The following is a 19,550-nucleotide window of genomic DNA, read 5'->3' as shown; positions in this document are numbered from 1 at the left end:
CTCCCGAAATTATACCTACTCCACCCCAAAAGCCTGCTATCTGCAAGCGTAATAATAATGCAAGCAACAGTCCTTGCCTCAGGTACACAATAGACAAATACCCAGGAATACCAGAGAGAGAGAGAGAGAGAAAATCGTGTACACTTCACGGAGACAAAACGAAAGGAAATTAGACAAAGAGGAAAGATAGGAACACAATTTGCCAGCGTTACTGGAATAAGCGCTGTAACGCCGAAGAATTACGGATATATTATCTTAAATGGTTTTACGTGTATTAAAGCGATTGTAAATATATATATTAGATACACCTTATAATAAACATAATTTAAAAACAAAAAAAAAATGTTTTATATACATCTCACGCATGCAACTAAAAAAAAATTTGCTGTTATATATAGATTAATTGTCATCTGTTATTGTCAAAAGATAAAAAGATATTACATTCAACTTATAAACGTAAAAGTAAACATTTTCAATTTTTTTGTTTCATAACTTTTTAACTTTTATCAACAAGATGTTATAACATTATATATATATATATATATATATATATATATATATATATAACTTTTATAAAACAACATTTTTACAACAGTCTTATTTAAGATTATCAATTGTCTTATTATATATTATACTCGTATTTGATCCTACTTTACTATATTATGTAATATAATAATACTATGATAATACTAATTACATCGAATTAAATCAAAATACTAATTATGCTTTCAAAATTATAAATAAGTTTTTTCATGTTTTATTCTTTTTTCCCTCAATTTTATGAAACAATGCAATTTATATTATTACGAAATGCATAAAGAACAAATAAATATGTCCACTCTTTAAGGCTAATGCACTTAATCTGTTAAGATATATCTTTTATTAAAATTAATTTGAAATACGTATATAAAAGAGAAAGAGTAAAAAGTGAGGTGACATTTTTTATTTCAGCGCAAAAATATTTTGCGCACTTTATTCGCGTGACGTAGATATCGAGATGCGATAGAAAAAAAATTAATGATTAAAGAGATGATATATCGAACATTTAATGAATTAAAAAATGTACGTGAAATTTACACGTTCAAAATGTATATTATGCATGCGACATTATATTTCGTTTATATATTTTTAAATTGTTTAAATGATTATTAATTTGATACGTTCGATATCGTATCAACGTGAATCTGTTGACGTCATTCCGGAGTCAGAAACAAAACATAGCGAGCACAGGACGGATCTATTATTCTGAATCGCCAAGTGTATTTTTGTAAATAATTGGTAAGTAAGTCATAAATGAAAGGTCATATTTTGATTGCGTAGCATATAAATCCGACGTTTGGTGACGTACAGCGTATCATCTCTAATTACATATTTCGCGTGGCAACACTCGACCGGTAGACAACGACAGGTTCCGTATAAATGTTATGTGTATTATTTTCGAGACGTGATTGCGAAAAATATTACAGGATTTTGGTGAATGATTAATGTATATCATATATCATTTAGCGCAATTATTTAACATGTACGATTAACAAATATTTTGCTCGATTTATTTTGCTTGAGCGAGTATCGACGCAATAGGAATTTATACATATTAAATTATCGTCTCATGATATGCAGATATTTATGATAATTGTTACCTATTTAAATATTTTAATCATTTTCGCGTTGCGTATAAATACGGCCTGACTTTTCCCGCATTAAATTTCCCGCCATAATCAAAAGTTAGACGCGCTGCGAGTCTGCGCGTCGCCTAATTTATTTGTTATTTAATATTTATAAAAAAATTCAAAAAAATATTTTATTTGGGCGTAATCTCTTTTCAAAATATTAAATATAATTTGGACACTTGTTTTAATTCTTAAATTTATAATGACATTGCGTATTTTTTACAGATCAATGTTGTTTCATTCCGTCGCTGCGCATCGGTGAGTTTAAACTCTTTTCTTTCTATTATTTTAATTATAAGCCAGTTGATTTGAAAAAAAAATACACGCTTGATTCGCAATATTTTCCCGTTATTCTATAATAATCTCTCGATTTATTATAGAGGAACGTGGGGTAGAATGGCACCGCGGGGTACAATGGTACAGAGTCGATATCTTTTTACAGAGATGCTACCATGTCATGAAATATGTTGCAATTATTGCTATTAGGTGCCTCTTTCTGCGTACTGTTATCAGTGGTCGCAATATTTTTAGTTGAAAGTTGTTATAAATTATTTAATGCACTTGCTGTGCTCTCCACGACTGAGTTGTAATTCTTCGATATATTTACATAAGGTAAACAATGATAAAATTCTATTTTTTATTACCGTAAATACATTTATATTTTAAAATGATCATTTCTTATTAATTTCATACTGCTGTGTCTATGTAAATATTGATTAATTATAATTTTTTATATGATCAAAAGTAAATGAATATGTTTTGAGGCTGAAATATTAGCCCACGAAATGTTGTACTTTTTATTTTTATACTAGAGAAAGAAAGAGAGTATACATAGATGCCGTCTTTCAAAATTAATACCAAAAATTATTACATTAAAGGATATTTTTCCATGTTTTAAAGAGAAAAATATTTATTATAATAAGAGAATTGTTTTTATTTATTAATTTATAGTTATCATTTAAAAATACAAATCTATATTCTTATGTTCTACATATCATATTATAATATACAATTTTTAAGAAGTTTTAGACATCAATGTTAATGAAATAAACAAAGTTTTGGAGGTAGTCCATTATACCTCGCATGAAAAGCATATCACGAAAATCTAGGCTTTTATTAAATCAATAATCTCGTCTATTTAAACTATTATTTTATAATAAACTTGTGTTTTTTCTTATAGTGGATATTCCAAAGAATATTTTTAGTAAAAAAAAGATTGATTTATTTTTTTTTAATATGTTGAAAACTTGCTCAATGCTTACGTTGACCGTTCTATCCCACGTTCCCCTATATATTTTAACAGCGCATGCGCTCTACTCGTTTTCGATCACGTGATTACGTTAGTTTATTGTGCAGCGCAAGAGGCACAGCTGACTCAAAATAGCGGAGAGTCAAGAATAACGAGAGAGACAAAATACAGGTTCTCTGTTGTATCTCCATCAAAGATGGCGAAGACCAAGCAAAAGTATATAATTACGTGACAAATACGTCTAAATTGTACGTGAAATTGTGATTGGAAAAACTCGACGTGGTTTGACATTTGCCTTAACCTTTTCCTTCCTATACATATATACGAATAAATCTAATCCGATGTCCGAATATTTTGACTTAATCTACCCGAGACCGCATTGTCAGAGCCATAACCGTTCCCCAAAGTGTGCGCGATTTGATTTCTCATCCTTTTGATGTAAAATAATCTACCTGCACAATGGCGGATTCATTGCACAAAGATGGATACGAAAATTGTGAGTATAAAAAGAAACGTGACGACAGAAAGAAAACAAAAAAAAAAAAAAAAAAAATGAATTTTTTCATGCCAACTTTGCCACGTATTTTTCCAAGAATCAATCATAACTGCACTATCTTACGTCCTCTACCCTTGGAAACAATTGCTGTGTGTGTGTGTGTGTGTATGTGTGAATTGCGTCGAGCGAGCGATTGTTGAACGTGTCGAAATACTTTAATTGATCGTAGCACTTTAATTAGCGTTCAACGAACGTTCGTTCCACGCAACGTGTTGTGTTTTGCGAATGCGATTATTTCCATGTGGAGGGGACTCCTCTCCGCCCCCCCCCCCTTCAACCGAGTTCTTTCATGCGCGTCTGAAAATCTGCGCAGCCAACCATGTGACTGTTTTGGCAGACTCGTCTGATTCGTGTTCATTCATATTTATGGATTGTTGATGGTGTACATACGTTAAAGCTTACACCATAGAATTTATTCTTTTGTCTGACATATAAAAGTCTGTTTCTTAGCCGCTAGACTTTTTTTTTTTGTACAATTCAGAATGATATGGTAAATGCTCAGATAGTTTAAGAGGGAGAAATCAAAAAAGAAGAAAATTTCAAGAATAATAAAAAGAATATATCTAAAGTAAGATATCTAATATAGAGGATTTGAAAAGAAAGAAAATGAGAGGAATTTAGAAAATGTAAACTGCAGCGAGAAAAAAACAGGATAATTAATTTCTAATGGTGCGTATTATCATTCAGGAAATTTGATTTTATGACCGCGACATCGTTATCTGTCGATAACAGTCGCTATCAGCAGTAGCTGATAAGCTACTACTGATATCGTCTTAGCTTAGGCAAATGAATCTCTAAAACTCAATAATGTAAATCACTTTCTGACATATTTCCTCATCCAGTTGAGTCTGATGGTCCATTTGGATTTATTTAATTTAGTTTTTTTTAAAAAATAAGATAATTGGGTAAATACTACTTTAACATTTTCAAATTCTGCAACTTTGCCAAGCTTTTTGAAAAGTATTTGTATGATACAAAGAAAGAGAAGAATATACAAATATATATAAATGGATGATTATATATTTCAATTTGATTTTAATCACACATGTGCATATACATATATTTATTTATTTACATATATATACACACACATGTGATTAAAACCATATTGAAATACATAATCATCCATTCAAAGTTAAAAGTATATAATGTGCATTTTTATTGTTTGTTTTTAAAGCAGCTAATTTGACAATGCGTGCTAGCAGTGGTAATATAGGATCAGATAGTGACATGAAGTTGGAGCCATCCAGTCCTACCGAAAAGTATACATTTTCCCGTTGTAGTAGCACAGGATCAGTGAATACGCCGTCTTCATCCGCTCACAATACAGGCAAGTAGTTTTCCGTCATTGACATTTTTTAAATATTTATATTGATTAAGAGTAGCTGATGACAGATTAGCCGATAGAAAATTGAAAAAGTAATATAATGTTCAGAGGATGAAGACAGCGATAACAAAAACTCTACCATAAGCTACAAAGAGCGTAGAAGGGAGGCCCATACACAAGCTGAGCAGAAAAGACGAGATGCTATCAAGAAAGGTTACGACTCTCTTCAAGACTTGGTTCCAACTTGTCAGCATACAGATTCATCAGGTTATAAGATCTCCAAGGCTACAGTGCTTCAAAAATCCATCGATTACATACAGTTTTTGCTGCAACAGAAGAGGAAACAGGAGGAAGAACGTAATGCCCTGAGGAAGGAAGTTGTTGCGTTACGCATTATGCAAGCTAATTATGAGCAGATTGTCAAGGCGCATCAAACGCAACCGGGACACACGGAAATGCGTGTTTCAGACGAGATGAAGTTCCAAGTGGTAATATTACATACTTTTGTCTTTTTTAAAATTGTGATTAATTAACTATCCTACATAATTCTGTGTATTGTAGTTTCAGGCAATAATGGATCGCCTTTTCCAAACGTTTAATAACGTTTCTGTAGCTAATTTTGCGGAATTATCCGCCTGTGTGTTCAGTTGGTTAGAGGAGCATTGTAAACCTCAGGTAAATTATTATATTTCCTTATATCTATCTTTCATTTGACATATTTCTCTAAAATGTAAGAAAATTGATAAATGTATTCTCATTATTTTTTTAGACTCTGCGCGAAGTGGTACTTTCTGTACTGCAGCAACTCAGTCAGATTAACTAGTCAAATGTATCTTTAAGAATAATACAGGTTGCACAATCTCTCTGAAGAATTCATTAGCTTTGTACAGCTATTGAGAATATACGTTAATATTTAGCTATTATTTCAAGATTATGAAACAAAGTATACATGTCTCTTTTTTTATTTGGTTAGTGATAGTGGAAGCTCGATAATCTGACATAAGCGAGATTGAACCATTTGAATCATCGTACTAAAAGTGAAAGGAGAGATATTGATGATTTTTGCGCTGTATCTGTATTAATATATTTTTTTTTATTATCTAGTTAATATAAATCTTTATGTTCCGTACGTGGTTAAAAAAGGCTTCAAAGTGTGATCTCAATGTATCCTAATGATGCATTTGATTTTTCAAACAGATTTGTTTTGTAATACAATCAATTGTTGGAATATTAATTTTTCTGACACTCGACGTTTCAATACAATTTGCGCGCGGGTGTATGTACGCATATATATACATACAGACACAGAATTTTTTAATATATATATTAAAACCATTATATTTTGAGTTTTTATACAAAGTAATTTTCATACTTTATAATAAGTAATAAAAATTCTTAATTTTTGAAATAGTGTATTTATATAATTTATGTTACTTTGTTTAATATCTTGTTTATTTTTTTTTTCTTTTAATTTTGTGCGAAATAAACATAATAACAGATATTTCCTAATTTGTTACAAATAATCAAAATTTTATAATTTATAGTAGAGATGGTAATTCTCTAATATTTTTTGTATGATGAAGTCTTCGGACTACTGATCACATATAAAGTTACCACAAAAGAGATGCGCACATGTTGCGCACGTTACAAATATATAATAGGAAAAATAAAAAAACAACATTTATTTTATATACAGTTAGTGGATGTAAATATACATATATGATACAGGATTGTTATCAATGACCATACCATTGAACATTTTTATTAGATCTTTTATTGCATACACTTTGCGATAAATAAATGGCATATGATGTATATATGTGTGTGTGTACGTATGTATGTATATCTGATTATTATGTATATAACAGATTTATAATATATATTTACAATGAACGAATGTATGCGCAGCTGGCTTTCAAATGTATATCTAACATTATTCCCCAATTCCTGTATATATATATGGATTTTAATTAATATTATTTTTAAAAATACGAAAGATTTATTGGAAATATTCATACATACATATATATATATATATATATATATATATATCTATCATAGTTTAAAATTTTACATTTTGCATTGCTTTTACAATTGCAATTATTGCTGCGTCCTTAAATTTTCCGTCCTTTTGTTTAAATCTTTTCCGATTCCGTGGGCATACTTTCCCCCTGTGTGATATCGTTTAATGGTATCGTGTTTAATCTGGCCTTAATGGGATTATCTATCTCTCGCTCGGAATTCCGTTGACGTCGCCTCTTGGATCTGCCTCCTGGTCGACAGCACAAATCGCGAAAGATGCAGGCGTAGCAGGCGAGCAATGCGGTCATCATTGTCAAACCGCAGATCGCGAGAATGACAACCAGAAAGATGGAAATGTTGTCGTGCATTTTGTACCTTACCCGCGGATTTAACTCCGCTAAATGCTGTAACAGAAATTCATGTAACGAATTTTTATTTTTTTTTCATTTTAGAAAATTGCATCAATTTGTATTTGCACGAGAACAATTTAATGAACAACAAGGTAACAAGACATGCTGTATGCGTTCGTATAGTTGCTAATGTTACCTTATTTATTAAATTACTTTAGTAGCTATATATAAGAGCCATGGAAAGGATTTGAATTTCCTCGTCTAGAATCTAATTAAAAATGAATAGAGATAATTAAAATTGGAAATCTGGGGTCAATTAGATTGTGATCCAACTATAATAAATTATTCGGAAATTTCCTTTTATGTGTGTGTGTGAAAAAATATTTCGTTGCTAAATATTCTGTGTTAGCTTTTTCTTTCTCATGCGTTTACTATTAAATAATTTCATTTTTTTTATTCTCTATATATTCAACTTACGATGATGATAACATCTTCAAAAGTATAGCGCTCGCAATTAATTTTTTTTTATTTCTATTTTTTTTGTAAATTCTCGTTTAATTCTATTTTTTTAAATTACATCCAACAGTTGTGTTGGAATTCAAAAGATGGTTTTCACTGAACGTGAATTAATCGAAATACAACGCCACGTTTTCCGTGATATCAAACATACTGCGTAAAAAATTAATTAAAGTTAGTCATTGCACTTAATTAACTTCGCTATTGCGTGTTATTTTCCAATATTTTACGCTCATTTTTCACTATTTACTGATTTTATTTGCTATTGACAATCGATTCAGATTAAATCCGTCTATACTGTTTGATGTGCTCTCGCATCTCTTTTTACACGCATGAAATATCTCGCGTAGCGAAATATCCTCGCTCGATTGAGCGATTATTCACTCGCAAAACCTACCCTAGAATTCCCAAAGGTATTCTCTCTTCGCTAAATCTCTTTCTATTGAAGTACTAAGATCGATAAAGAGCCAGATCTCTCCGCGCTTGAGAAAAGGGACGCATAAAACGTATCTTAAGAAGAGAATCTATATCTAAAAATATCTCGTTATAGGCGAAAAAGAATGCGGAAGTCTTGGATGTCGTGCATTAGTGGGATGTGGGACTAGGATAAATGCCGCGATATGAGGGAGATCGTATTTCTTTATATGAATATTAGATGTTTGCCGAGAGCGGTATCATCAGTCTCAGCGCTCGGGGAATTTTACGACGGGTCGGTGCGTGCGCGATGGTATCCTCATCGGGTCAAAAAACCTCATGCGCGAATGAGAAGACGCTGCTATATAAAAATGTGGACGTAAACTATGCGTGAAATTTACAAATTGCAAAACCAGACTGTTCTTAATGAAGCGCAAACACTTTCGGAGTCGAGATAAAGCGAGAAAAGGGAAAGCGACAGAAGACTTGATTTGTACTACGCAAAAAAATTAAAGGGCAACTTTCTTCCATATAAAAAAGGCCGATTTTTCAAGTAGTTGTAACTTCCTTCAAAATAATCGGAATAAGATCGATAAAAAAGCTTAAGTTTCAAAGCTTAAGTTTCTAGTTTTAAAATCTTTCAATAAATTTCAATTTTTTCTACTCGTTACAAAATTACATTGTAAGAAAGCGACATTCGTCGATTGAACAAATTTTTCAAAAGTTTGTCCAAGAATATCGAATTTAAAAAAAATCCCAGCACGATTGCATTAATTGGATGTTAAAGAGCAGAGTTTTAGCTTCAATTTCTTTTTTTAACGAATATTCTATGATTTTTTTTCGCCGAGATATTTGTTATTCAAACAAAATCGAGCTATTGACTTTGATCGTACAATAATAATCGTTAATTTAAGTTTCTGAAATGTAAAGAAAAAACTTAACACTTAATATTAATTTTAGATGAAATTATTTAAGAATTATATAAATTATACACTATGCAAAAAAATTAAAGGGCTACTTTCTTCCATATAAAAAAGGCCGATTTTTCAAGTAGTTGTAACTTCCTTCAAAATAATCGGAATCGATAAAAAAGCGTTTTAAAGCTTAAGTTTCTAGTTTTAAAATCTTTCAATAAATTTCAATTTTTTCTACTCGTTACAAAATTACATTGTAAGAAAGCGACATTCGTCGATTGAACAAATTTTTCAAAAGTTTGTCTAAGAATATCGAATTTAAAAAAAATCCCAGCACGATTGCATTAATTGGATGTTAAAGAGCAGAGTTTTAGCTTCAATTTCTTTTTTTAACGAATATTCTATGATTTTTTTTCGCCGAGATATTTGTTATTCAAACAAAATCGAGCTATTGACTTTGAATGCTTAAAACTAGTCAAAATATGATCGTACAATAATCATTAGTTATAAGCATTCAAAGTCGATGGCTCGATTTTGCTTTAATAATTAATATCTCGGCGAAAAAAATCATAGGACATTCGTTAAAAAAAGGAATTGAAGCTAAAACTCTGCTCTTTAACACGCAATTAATGAAATTTTGCTAGAATTTTTTTTTAATTCGGTATTGGACAAACTTTTGAAAAATTTGTTCAACCGACAGACGTCGCTTTCTTGGAATGTTATTTTGTAACAAATAGAAAGAATTGAAATTCATTTAAAGATTCTAAAACTAGAAATTTAAAGCTTTGAAATACTTCTTTATCGATCTTATTACGATTATTTTTAAGGAAGTTGCAAATACTTGAAAATTGGCCCTCTTTTATATAGAAGAAGTGGCCCTTTAATTTTTTTTATGTATATGTATATCGCTTTTTTTCTGGGAAATCGTTTTCAACGAAATTATTGCGCTGCGAACAACATATTTAACATATATTGTTATGATACTGAAATATCCGTTTTATTTTTTGTATTTGTCGTCCATCTTTTCTAGTTTATTATTCAAAAATATTATGATTGATATCGAAAAGTATATAAGGATGATTGCATTTCGTACAAAGGACAGATTTTGCGCACCGTTTGATCGGTACAGAATGTTATCGGTTTTATTTGCTCTATACCGTATTCTCAAACAAACACTGTAACAACCATTTACTGTCACATCGCGATAACACGCTTCCTACCGCTTTATTTGATTTATCTGATTAATTCGTTGGCGCACATCTCGTACCATTATTCGTGATCATTTGCGTAAAATTAATGAAGGGTCATAGAACCGGAGGATGAAAAATATAACGACACTCTGCGTCAATAAACACGTATTTCTCTAATTCGATAACGATAACAATAAATGGAGCGTGATTTTTAAAGAGTCGCAAAATCGGTGAAAAAGAAAATTGTTTGTTTAATAATTTTATAATAATGTTATAGTAGACATTTTTGAAAAATATTTTGCAATCGAAAATCCTTGATATCATATTGTTTATATCATTTCTATTATATAAACCCTCTATACTTATATATACATAAATCAAAGTAATACTGTTTTATACTCTAAAAAAAGATATTAAATTGTACGCTGTTTTCTTGCATCTTCAAAGAGTGTCTTTTTTTGGAGATCGCAAAGAAAATCGACGTCCTTATTATTACGCCATGACAGGCAAAATTCTTATGCATGGGACATTACGAGGAAACGTTTACAAAGTTTACGAGAACTTTCAGCTCTTATGTGAATCTTTCTTTACAGAACCTTTTCATCTTTTTAAATAATAATAGAAGCATCTTTAAATGGCACTCTCTTTCTTTTTCCCTCTTTCAATTTATGAGAGTCAAAGAATCACGTGCTATGTTCAGATATGTATAATAGTTTATTTATAGAAGCACTATGGCATTTTATTTTACGCGAAAGCGATATCTTTTTAACGATATATTAAACGTATATTAAACCTCTTACGCAACTCTTTGTATATTATTTCATGAGAAATGCCGACAACGTGTTTCTTTAAGTGACAGTCTCTTTCTTTTTCCCTCTTTCAATTTATAAGATCCAGAGAATTGCTTGCGCTCTATTCTTATATCTATAATAGTTTATTTATAGAAGCACTGTGATGTTTTATTTTACTCGAAAGCAATATCTTTTTAACGATATACAATATTGAACGTATATTAAACATCCTTTGCAACTTTTTGTGTACTAGTTCATGAGAACATGTCTCTTTAAATGACACTCTCTTTCTTTTTCCCTCTTTCAATTTGTGGGATTCAGAGAATCGCTTGCGTTCTATTATTTACGTATAATACTTTATTTATATATATTATTTGTGATGTGGATATTTTATTTTACTCGCGCGAAAGCAATATCTTTTTAACGATATACAATATTAAACATCTTACGCAACTTTTTATATACTATTTTAGGAGAAATGTCTATATGTTTTGAACAAAATAATATGAATGTATACATATATAATGTAGATAAGACACATGACGAAGGTTGGGATAAAAATAAAGAAAGATTATACACTAAGGAAAAAAAGCACGATCCCCAAGTAGCACATATTCGTTTCCAAAACGTTTCACAAATGTTTCTGCAAAACGTCTTAGAACCGGCTTTTGAAAACGTCTCTGATTGGTTAAAATGTTCACTTAAAAAACGTTAAGGGAAACGTCATTTTCTAACAAAAAAAACACGTTTAAGAAACTGTCAAAATACGGTTTTTTTCCTTTATTTGTGAAAAATTTATTCACAAATTCAATAAAATAATGCATATATCGATATAATCCATCTATTTTCATCTTGTTCTGAATTTCTTGTCGAGATTACATCAGAAGTCAAACTGACAAAAAAGACATAATTTAAATTACTAGATACTTTTAGTACCTGTTCTTTTAGGCTTTATATACATGTTATGAAAACTTGAATACGAGTTATAGTTAAGTCTGAACACGCCACGTAGCGACAAACAAAGGAACACGTATATTATATAAAATAGATCTTTTTTGTCTTGTCGAAAAGATGATCAAAAAGACATCTTTTCGTCGACTAAAATTAATTATGACTTTTAGAAGACATCTTTTAAAAAATGATTTTTTTTGTAGGTAGAAAGATATCCTTTTAGACATCTTTTAGCCTTGTCAGAAAGATAACTTAAAAAAGACATCTTTTCGTCATCTTTTAATTTTCTGTGCTATCTGGAGATCGTCTTAATAAGTACAGTCTTAATAATGTGTATATATATAATTTTGAATTAAAAAATTAATTTTTGTTCTATTTATAGAAACGTAAAAAATACGTTTCTTAAACCATGATTTTAAAAATGTTTCTATTGAAACATATATCTTATACATCTTATTGGTGTTTGACGGTTAAAAAATATTGGATATGTTTAGAAAACGTTTATAAAACGAACATGTGTTACCTGGGTCCACTCTTAGAATCTTATCAAAGAGCAAGAAAACATAGCGTACAGTTTAATGTCTTTTTTTTTAGAGTACAAAATAGTATTGCTTTGATTTGTTATCGAGATCATAATTATGACATAAGAATTTTGTCTAAAAAAAGATCTCACATATATGTGTGTGTATACATGTATTTGTGTATGTAAGGAACAGTGTTGTGCTTAGATAATTTAAAATAATCTAGATATAGATAAGATAAAATATATGCGTCTGTATCTGAGATAAGATAAAGATAATCTTAATTTAAATATATCTAGATAAAAGATAAATTAGTTGAATGTTTTATCTAGATACTTTTAAGATAATATTCAAAATTACAATTTATATAAAAATAATGCACTTCAGAAAACTATTAAAAATTTAAGCATATATTTCAGCTTAATACATTAAAGGTTTAGAGTTAAATTACAAATTTTTATTTTTTAAAAACAACAGTTTTTCGAACATATTATCGGATAAACAATTTCTTCGAAATACAAATATCTGTTGCCCGCAACTGAAAAGACGCTCCACTGACGCGGATGATGGTAATGTTGTGTTATATTTTATAGATAGATGATATATATATATATATATATATATATATATATATATAGTGTTATATATGTGTTATATTTTGTAGATATGACATGATCGAACGCAGAATGAGAAAAATGGCACTGATTACATTATCTTAGACATTTTATAAAAGATACTACTTTTTTTAATTTGAGATACAGATAAATATGTCATATACTTTAATTATATAGATAAAAGATAAACTAAACAATAAAGACATCTAGATAAAAATCTAGATAATTTTATTTAGATAACGGAAAACACTGGTAAGGAATATATAAGGTTAACAGAAGTTACTTAAATAATATGACATCAAGGATTTTTGATCGCAAATCCCTTTTGAATATAATAATCCTTCTTGTAATTTTATTCTTTAAAATTCTATATATAAGCAATAATAATATAAACAATGCCTTCATATTATTTTTTTCTCTCTCGATGTTTTCATACTCGAGTTGTCATTTTAGAAATATTTGATTTGTCATTCTCTATCAAGATTCCTTTTAATGTCGATGCGTCTTAATGGAAATACTCCGCGTTATGACACATTTCAGATAAGTACTCTATTTCTCAATCGTCTTTTGAGAATACAAATGTCATATATAATAAAAAATTTTAGATGTAAATCAATTAATAACCATTTTTATATGTCTTTTTTTTATCTTTCATGTGGGATACTTATCATAGTTACCCTATATTTAATCCGAGTTACATCTTATGAAGATTGATCGAGTATAGGAAAACTTGCTACGCGCGATATCTCTAATAGCATCCCACATAGCAAAAGTTAATCCGAGGTATGTCCATCGGATGTATTTCTAGGGATTTTCAGATATCCAAAGTTTATCCGTGTAAAACCCGAGGATGTATTTGGGATATACTGAAGATACCAAAATGTCCGCTCATTAGATATCTATATGAAATCCAAAAATGGATATTCTTATGTAATAGATAATTATCTTAAGGATATCCTTAGGATAATTAATAATAAAATTCGATCCCAACAATGTCCACTGGATGTTTCTAAATGCCTTTTTGCTATAGGTTAATCAATATGCACTAATAGTGAATTCGATTGGATACATTAGTGCACATAAAGGTACCCAGACAGCACAGTCGACTAAAAGTATTACTAAAATTGGGTATATTTTTGTCAAAGACATCTTTTAGTCGAAGCGTTTAGTCAACGGAAAATTGACTTAAAGCTGTCTTATGACCCGAATTAAGTCGCTTATAAGCCTATCCATATGTTGACTAAAAGATATGGCTATTTTAGATATCTTTCATTCGTTTTTATATAGCTTCTTTTTAGTCATTTCTAATGTTTTTTTTTGACATCTTAATTATAGGTTATATTTCATATTTTGTATCTCTTATTGGGATTATACTAGAAATTAAATTGATAAAAAAAAAATATACTTTACATTTCATATTTAGTTGTACCTGTTATTCTTTATAGTCTTTATATATTACATGTTATGAAAATTTGAATACGAGTTATAGTCTGAGCACGCCACGTAGCGGCAAACAAAGGAACGCGTATATTATAAAATAGATCTTTTTTGTCTTGTCGAAAAGATGATTAAAAAGATGATCAAAAAGACATCTTTTCGTCGATTAAAATTAATTATGACTTTTAGAAGACATCTTTTAGACATTTTTCAAAAGATGAATTTTTTGTGGGCAGAAAGATATTTTTAGACATTTTTAGCCTTGTCAGAAAGATGACTTAAAAAAGACATCCTCTCGTCATCTTTTAGTATTATGTGCTGTCTGGGGTATTATCGCACACAATTTCACAATGATAAGTAATTATAAAAGTAAAATAATAAATAGTAAGAGCTATTATTTTATCATTATGTACATTCAACGACAATAATAATAGCTTTTACTAAATAATTGTTACTTTTATATAATTGCTTTTGTGTTATTATAAAATTGTTGTGTAATAAACCTTTATATGTATGCATTCAGTGCACTAGTGCATCCAATCGAATTCGCTATAATTGAATATATATATGTATAATAGCGGGTAAGGCATATTTTAAGTGCCTACCTAAAATATCTTGGAAAACATACACATTATTCGACAAATATATCTGATAAAAGTTAATTGTTTCATTTTAAGTGAATATATTAATTAGGCATTTAAAATGAGTCACCAGATATAAAAGAAAAATGATCAGCTTAATAAAGATTCTAAAAATAAAAGTTGACAAAAAATAAAATATTAAAATAAAATATATTTTATTTTTTAATATAGATATAAAATAAAGTTGAAAAATAAATAAATAAGTAAATAAAATAAGTATATATATATATATATATATATATGTGTGTGTGTGTATATATGACAATTAGAAATATCCTCAGGTAATCCTTAGGTAAATTTAGTTTCAATTAGAGTACATATTTAAAATAATTCCGATCAAATAAGGATATTCTACGGAGATCTTATGCTATATGAGATTAGATATCCACAAAATGTCCAATACTGGACATTCTATGAATATCTAAATATTGTCCAGTGATGGATGTCTCAAATTGGATATACTATGGATGTTCATTTTATGTCCATGGACATATGGATGTAAAATGGATATAAAATGAACATTCACAGGACATTCTGTGCTATGTGGGTTTGCTTGATATTTAAATATACTAATGGATCCGCGCTTTTAATGTATCTTCGAGTAAAATGAAACACGCTTGGGATAAACAGCTTTTGACATAATTCTTATCCGAGCAATGACTCATATGTGTGTGTGTATATATATATATATATATATATATATATTTATATATGAAAGAAGGGGGGGAGAGAGTTTCTCTCCCCTATATATTTCTCTCACCTATGTTATTATGATATTAGAGGGTTCTTGTGCGCGCGATTTTTCTTCATCCCCTTTTAGCACGGTTTGCGGACACAGAATATCCGATTTATGCGCATCATCGAGCTTCGTCTCGCTCTCGTTCATCCCGCGGAAAATTGAATGCTATCCTCCTTCGTTCCTCGATATTTCAAAGCGTTTCATCATCACACTGATCCAGCATCTCTTTGCAGGGATGTAGCGATGTACGTTTATAGCAACCAGTTTGACGTTGAATAATCCGCATATTGACAATGGGATAATTTGTCGCATTCATGATGGCAATATGATCGAAATAAAAATCATCGAAAGCTCCGATAATCATTCCCAAAAATCTCGTCTCAATAGTCACTTTATATTTTTATCTCACAGTCATATTAGTAGCCCGATAAATCGATCTTCTCTTCAGAAAATCGTTGTCTTTTTTTCACACCCATTGCATGTGTAAAATAATGTTTGAAAACAACTGGAGATCCTTAATGTATTTTAAATTGGATATATGTAATTCGGTTTGACAAATTATTCCGTTATTAGAGAATCTTGTCATTGATAAATCACCGCGAGTCAAAAGCAAGCGACGCGACGCGAGGAAACGAAGACAATTTTTCTTTAATGACGGATTAAGAAGGGAAAGAAGAGGCTTATATTCTTCCTCCTCTAATACACCGTTGTTTACAGTGTGAGAGTCGCGTGCAAACTGTCACAGCGAACGGTCTATCGTGATGCGCATCCTCCAGAGAGCTCCTACTACTCTTCTCCCACTCGCGTTCCTCTTCACGTTCCACTCTACATAATATAGAAATCTAAGGAGCTTTATTTATTTTGCCTTGACATAAAAAAATATTTAATTAACGTTTTGTCTACCTTTGAAATATATTAACAATAAGTATAAATTGATTAAAATTGTGCCGTTTTTTCTTGTTCACTATTCGCGTAGATAGTTGGGGCTTTGGAGATTTTATCTTATGCTGTTTGCAATGTAGTGTATTAATTTATTAAAAATCTAACGTATTTATTGGATTACACGCTATACATATAAAGATTTAGCTACTATATCACACATCATTTTTTTCAAATAGTGAAAATAATTCAAGTAGCACATATTCGTTTCAAAAACCTTTCACAAATGTTTCTGCGAAACGTTTTAGAACCGGCTTTTGAAAACGTTTTTGATTGGTTAAAATGTCCACTTAAAAAACGTTAAGGGAAACGTCATTTTCTAACAAAAAAATACACGTTTAAGAAACTGTCAAAATACGGTTTTTTTTCCTTTATTTGTGAAAAATTTATTCACAAATTCAATAAAATAATGCATACATGGATATAATCCATCTATTTTCATCTTGTTCTGAATTTCTTGTTGAGATTACATCAGAAGTCAAACTGACAAAAAAGACATAATTTAAATTATACTTTTAGTACCTGTTCTTTTAGGCTTTATATACATGTTATGAAAACTTGAATACGAGTTATAGTTAAGTCTGAACACGCCACGTAGCGACAAACAAAGGAACATGTATATTATATAAAATAGATCTTTTTTGTCTTGTCGAAAAGATGATCAAAAAGACATCTTTTCGTCGACTAAAATTAATTATGACTTTTAGAAGACATCTTTTAAAAAATGACTTTTTTTGTAGGTAGAAAGATATTCTTTTAGACATCTTTTAGCCTTGTCAGAAAGATAACTTAAAAAAGACATCTTTTCGTCATCTTTTAATTTTTTGTGCTATCTGGGGATCGTCTTAATAAGTATACAGTCTTAATAATGTGTATATATATATAATTTTGAATTAAAAAATTAATTTTTGTTCTATTTATAGAAACGTAAAAAATATGTTTCTTAAACCATGATTTTAAAAATGTTTCTGTTGAAACGTTCCTTATTGGTGCTTAACGGTTAAAAAATATTGGATACGTTTATAAAACGAACATGTGCTACCTGGGAAAGAACCATCTGTCATCTTAATCTTCCGCAAAAAATAGAATTAATTTTTTTTAATTATCTGAAAATGACGATATTAAGGTGTAATTATCTACAAGAGTAAGATGCTACCATTATTATATATAGAGCGACAAATGTAAAATCAATAATATACGTGAAAAATAAAATACTCTAATTATATAAATATAACGTAAATAATCAGTCACTTATTTGTTGTTAGATGATATTGTATTTGTTGTCATAGTTTTTTGATTAAGTAGAGCTATAATTGAAATTCCAGAAACTTGCTGCTTCAATTTCCTCGGTGTGATAACGTTGCATAAGCGATGTTACGGGTTCTCTTTATCTTTCACGATTCGTCGACGAAAGTCTCTGTCGGTGAATATCACATGTCACTCGTTTAATGGAGCGGTTTCCTCTCCCCTGTCACACTTTTCGGCTTGCTCTTTCATCGCATAGCGTCTCTCTTCGGTAGAATTGAATTTCTCTCGAGTGAAATTCCCAATTAAATGTCTTTCCAGAGAGTATACAAGAAGGTTGAGATTGAAATTTGGATTAAGTGAATGATTGAGAATCACAAGAAACAAGCAAACAAAAAAAATTGAAAATTATTACTTACACAATACATAAAAACATCGTGCTAAAAGATAAACTAGAGTGAGATTTTATATACATTAAAGCAGAGAAACAGATAAACGTTCAATTTTCAATATTATATTCTGGAGTATATATCTCGCTATAGGATTCATATATAATTTTTTAGAAAATGAAAATAAGAGAAACATGAAGAAAGATTACGCGATAGAGACAAATTGCACAAATTGCTGAACAATCGCGTCTATTAACAGTAGCTATATATGAATGTATCATGCGCAAATCCACACATAGGTATATATATATATATCTATACATACGCACGATAGAAATAATACTTCGTTAGTTGTGTCCGATGCACGAAGAGTATAAATCACATTGCGCTGGCAAATTATTAACGATGGCTTCCAGGATACGCGGCGAATCCGTAACGAGATTACGAAGGTATGAGACGGGTACGCACGTTCCCGGTATAAAAAATGTTTCCTTTCGACCGGCGTTTATTATTTAAGACAAAGATAGGAAGAAAAATCCCCCATGGAAATAATTCACGAATTGTAAGCTCGATTTGTCACGTCGAGGTTGCGCGACCTCCTTTCCTCGATCGCTAAGAACGTCAATCATCAGCATCCGACGCAGCGGAAGTCGCATTAAATTAACAATCTCTCTGGGAAATTGCTTTCGTATGCAACGTATATTTATTTTCCTTTTTCTTCGGCATAACATCTTATATAGAGAGACATGATTCTTTAATGTGTCATTTAAATATTTCATGTTTAAAGGATTTATAGGAATCTAATAAATTGAAAAATATACATTTTTAGTAATAAAATTAAGCAGTTAATAAAAACCTGCCAAAAGATATTGAAACAGTAGGATGATAGTGACGTGTATTTTATTAAAAATAATATTTTTTATTTTAGATAATTATCGAAGTTAAATTTTATTTTATTTAGAACATTATTGTTATGTTTTTTTGCAATTTTTCTCATCTTGATTTTATTGTCGAAAATATAATTTCTCGCAGAAAAAACATTATTTGTCTAAAAATTTTACACGATGTTAAAAAA

The 19,550-nt window shown here is 29.9% G+C and overlaps 1 protein-coding gene and 1 long non-coding RNA gene across 8 annotated transcripts; both read left to right on the top strand.

The window, feature by feature from the left end:
- The first annotated feature begins 1,061 nt into the window (after positions 1-1,061).
- Positions 1,062-3,057, top strand: LOC140671120 (uncharacterized). The gene is made up of 4 exons (XR_012047679.1): positions 1,062-1,278; positions 1,896-1,928; positions 2,051-2,282; positions 3,027-3,057. It is a non-coding gene; the product is annotated as an uncharacterized lncRNA (long non-coding RNA).
- A 39-nt stretch (positions 3,058-3,096) lies between these two features.
- On the top strand, positions 3,097-6,798 carry Bigmax (helix-loop-helix-leucine zipper transcription factor bigmax). 7 transcript variants are annotated; one of them, XM_072902230.1, is made up of 6 exons: positions 3,097-3,415; positions 3,957-4,144; positions 4,653-4,805; positions 4,911-5,290; positions 5,364-5,477; positions 5,572-6,798. In XM_072902230.1, the coding sequence occupies exons 3-6, from the start codon at positions 4,667-4,669 to the stop codon at positions 5,623-5,625; spliced, it is 687 nt and encodes a 228-aa protein (XP_072758331.1). In that variant the 5' UTR covers positions 3,097-3,415; positions 3,957-4,144; positions 4,653-4,666; the 3' UTR covers positions 5,626-6,798. The 7 variants fall into 7 exon arrangements, with proteins under 7 accessions (XP_072758331.1, XP_072758327.1, XP_072758326.1 ...); XM_072902226.1 differs by lacking the exon at positions 3,957-4,144 and having other exon boundaries at positions 4,656-4,805; XM_072902225.1 differs by lacking the exon at positions 3,957-4,144.
- The last annotated feature ends 12,752 nt before the right edge of the window (positions 6,799-19,550 follow it).

Source organism: Anoplolepis gracilipes, chromosome 11, assembly GCF_047496725.1.
Source record: "Anoplolepis gracilipes chromosome 11, ASM4749672v1, whole genome shotgun sequence".
NCBI classification, from domain to species: domain Eukaryota; kingdom Metazoa; phylum Arthropoda; class Insecta; order Hymenoptera; family Formicidae; genus Anoplolepis; species Anoplolepis gracilipes.
Note: the sequence above shows the minus strand (reverse complement) of the source record. Positions and strands in the feature narration are given on the sequence as shown.

Bases quoted from the DNA above. Each gene is read 5' to 3' on its own strand.
- Bigmax (XM_072902225.1), top strand. From the start codon at position 3,379: ATGGCGGATTCATTGCACAAAGATGGATACGAAAATT. The intron at 3,416-4,652 runs GTGAGTATAAAA...TTGTTTTTAAAG, and splicing joins CAAAGATGGATACGAAAATT to CAGCTAATTTGACAATGCGT. The intron at 5,291-5,363 runs GTAATATTACAT...TGTGTATTGTAG, and splicing joins ACGAGATGAAGTTCCAAGTG to TTTCAGGCAATAATGGATCG.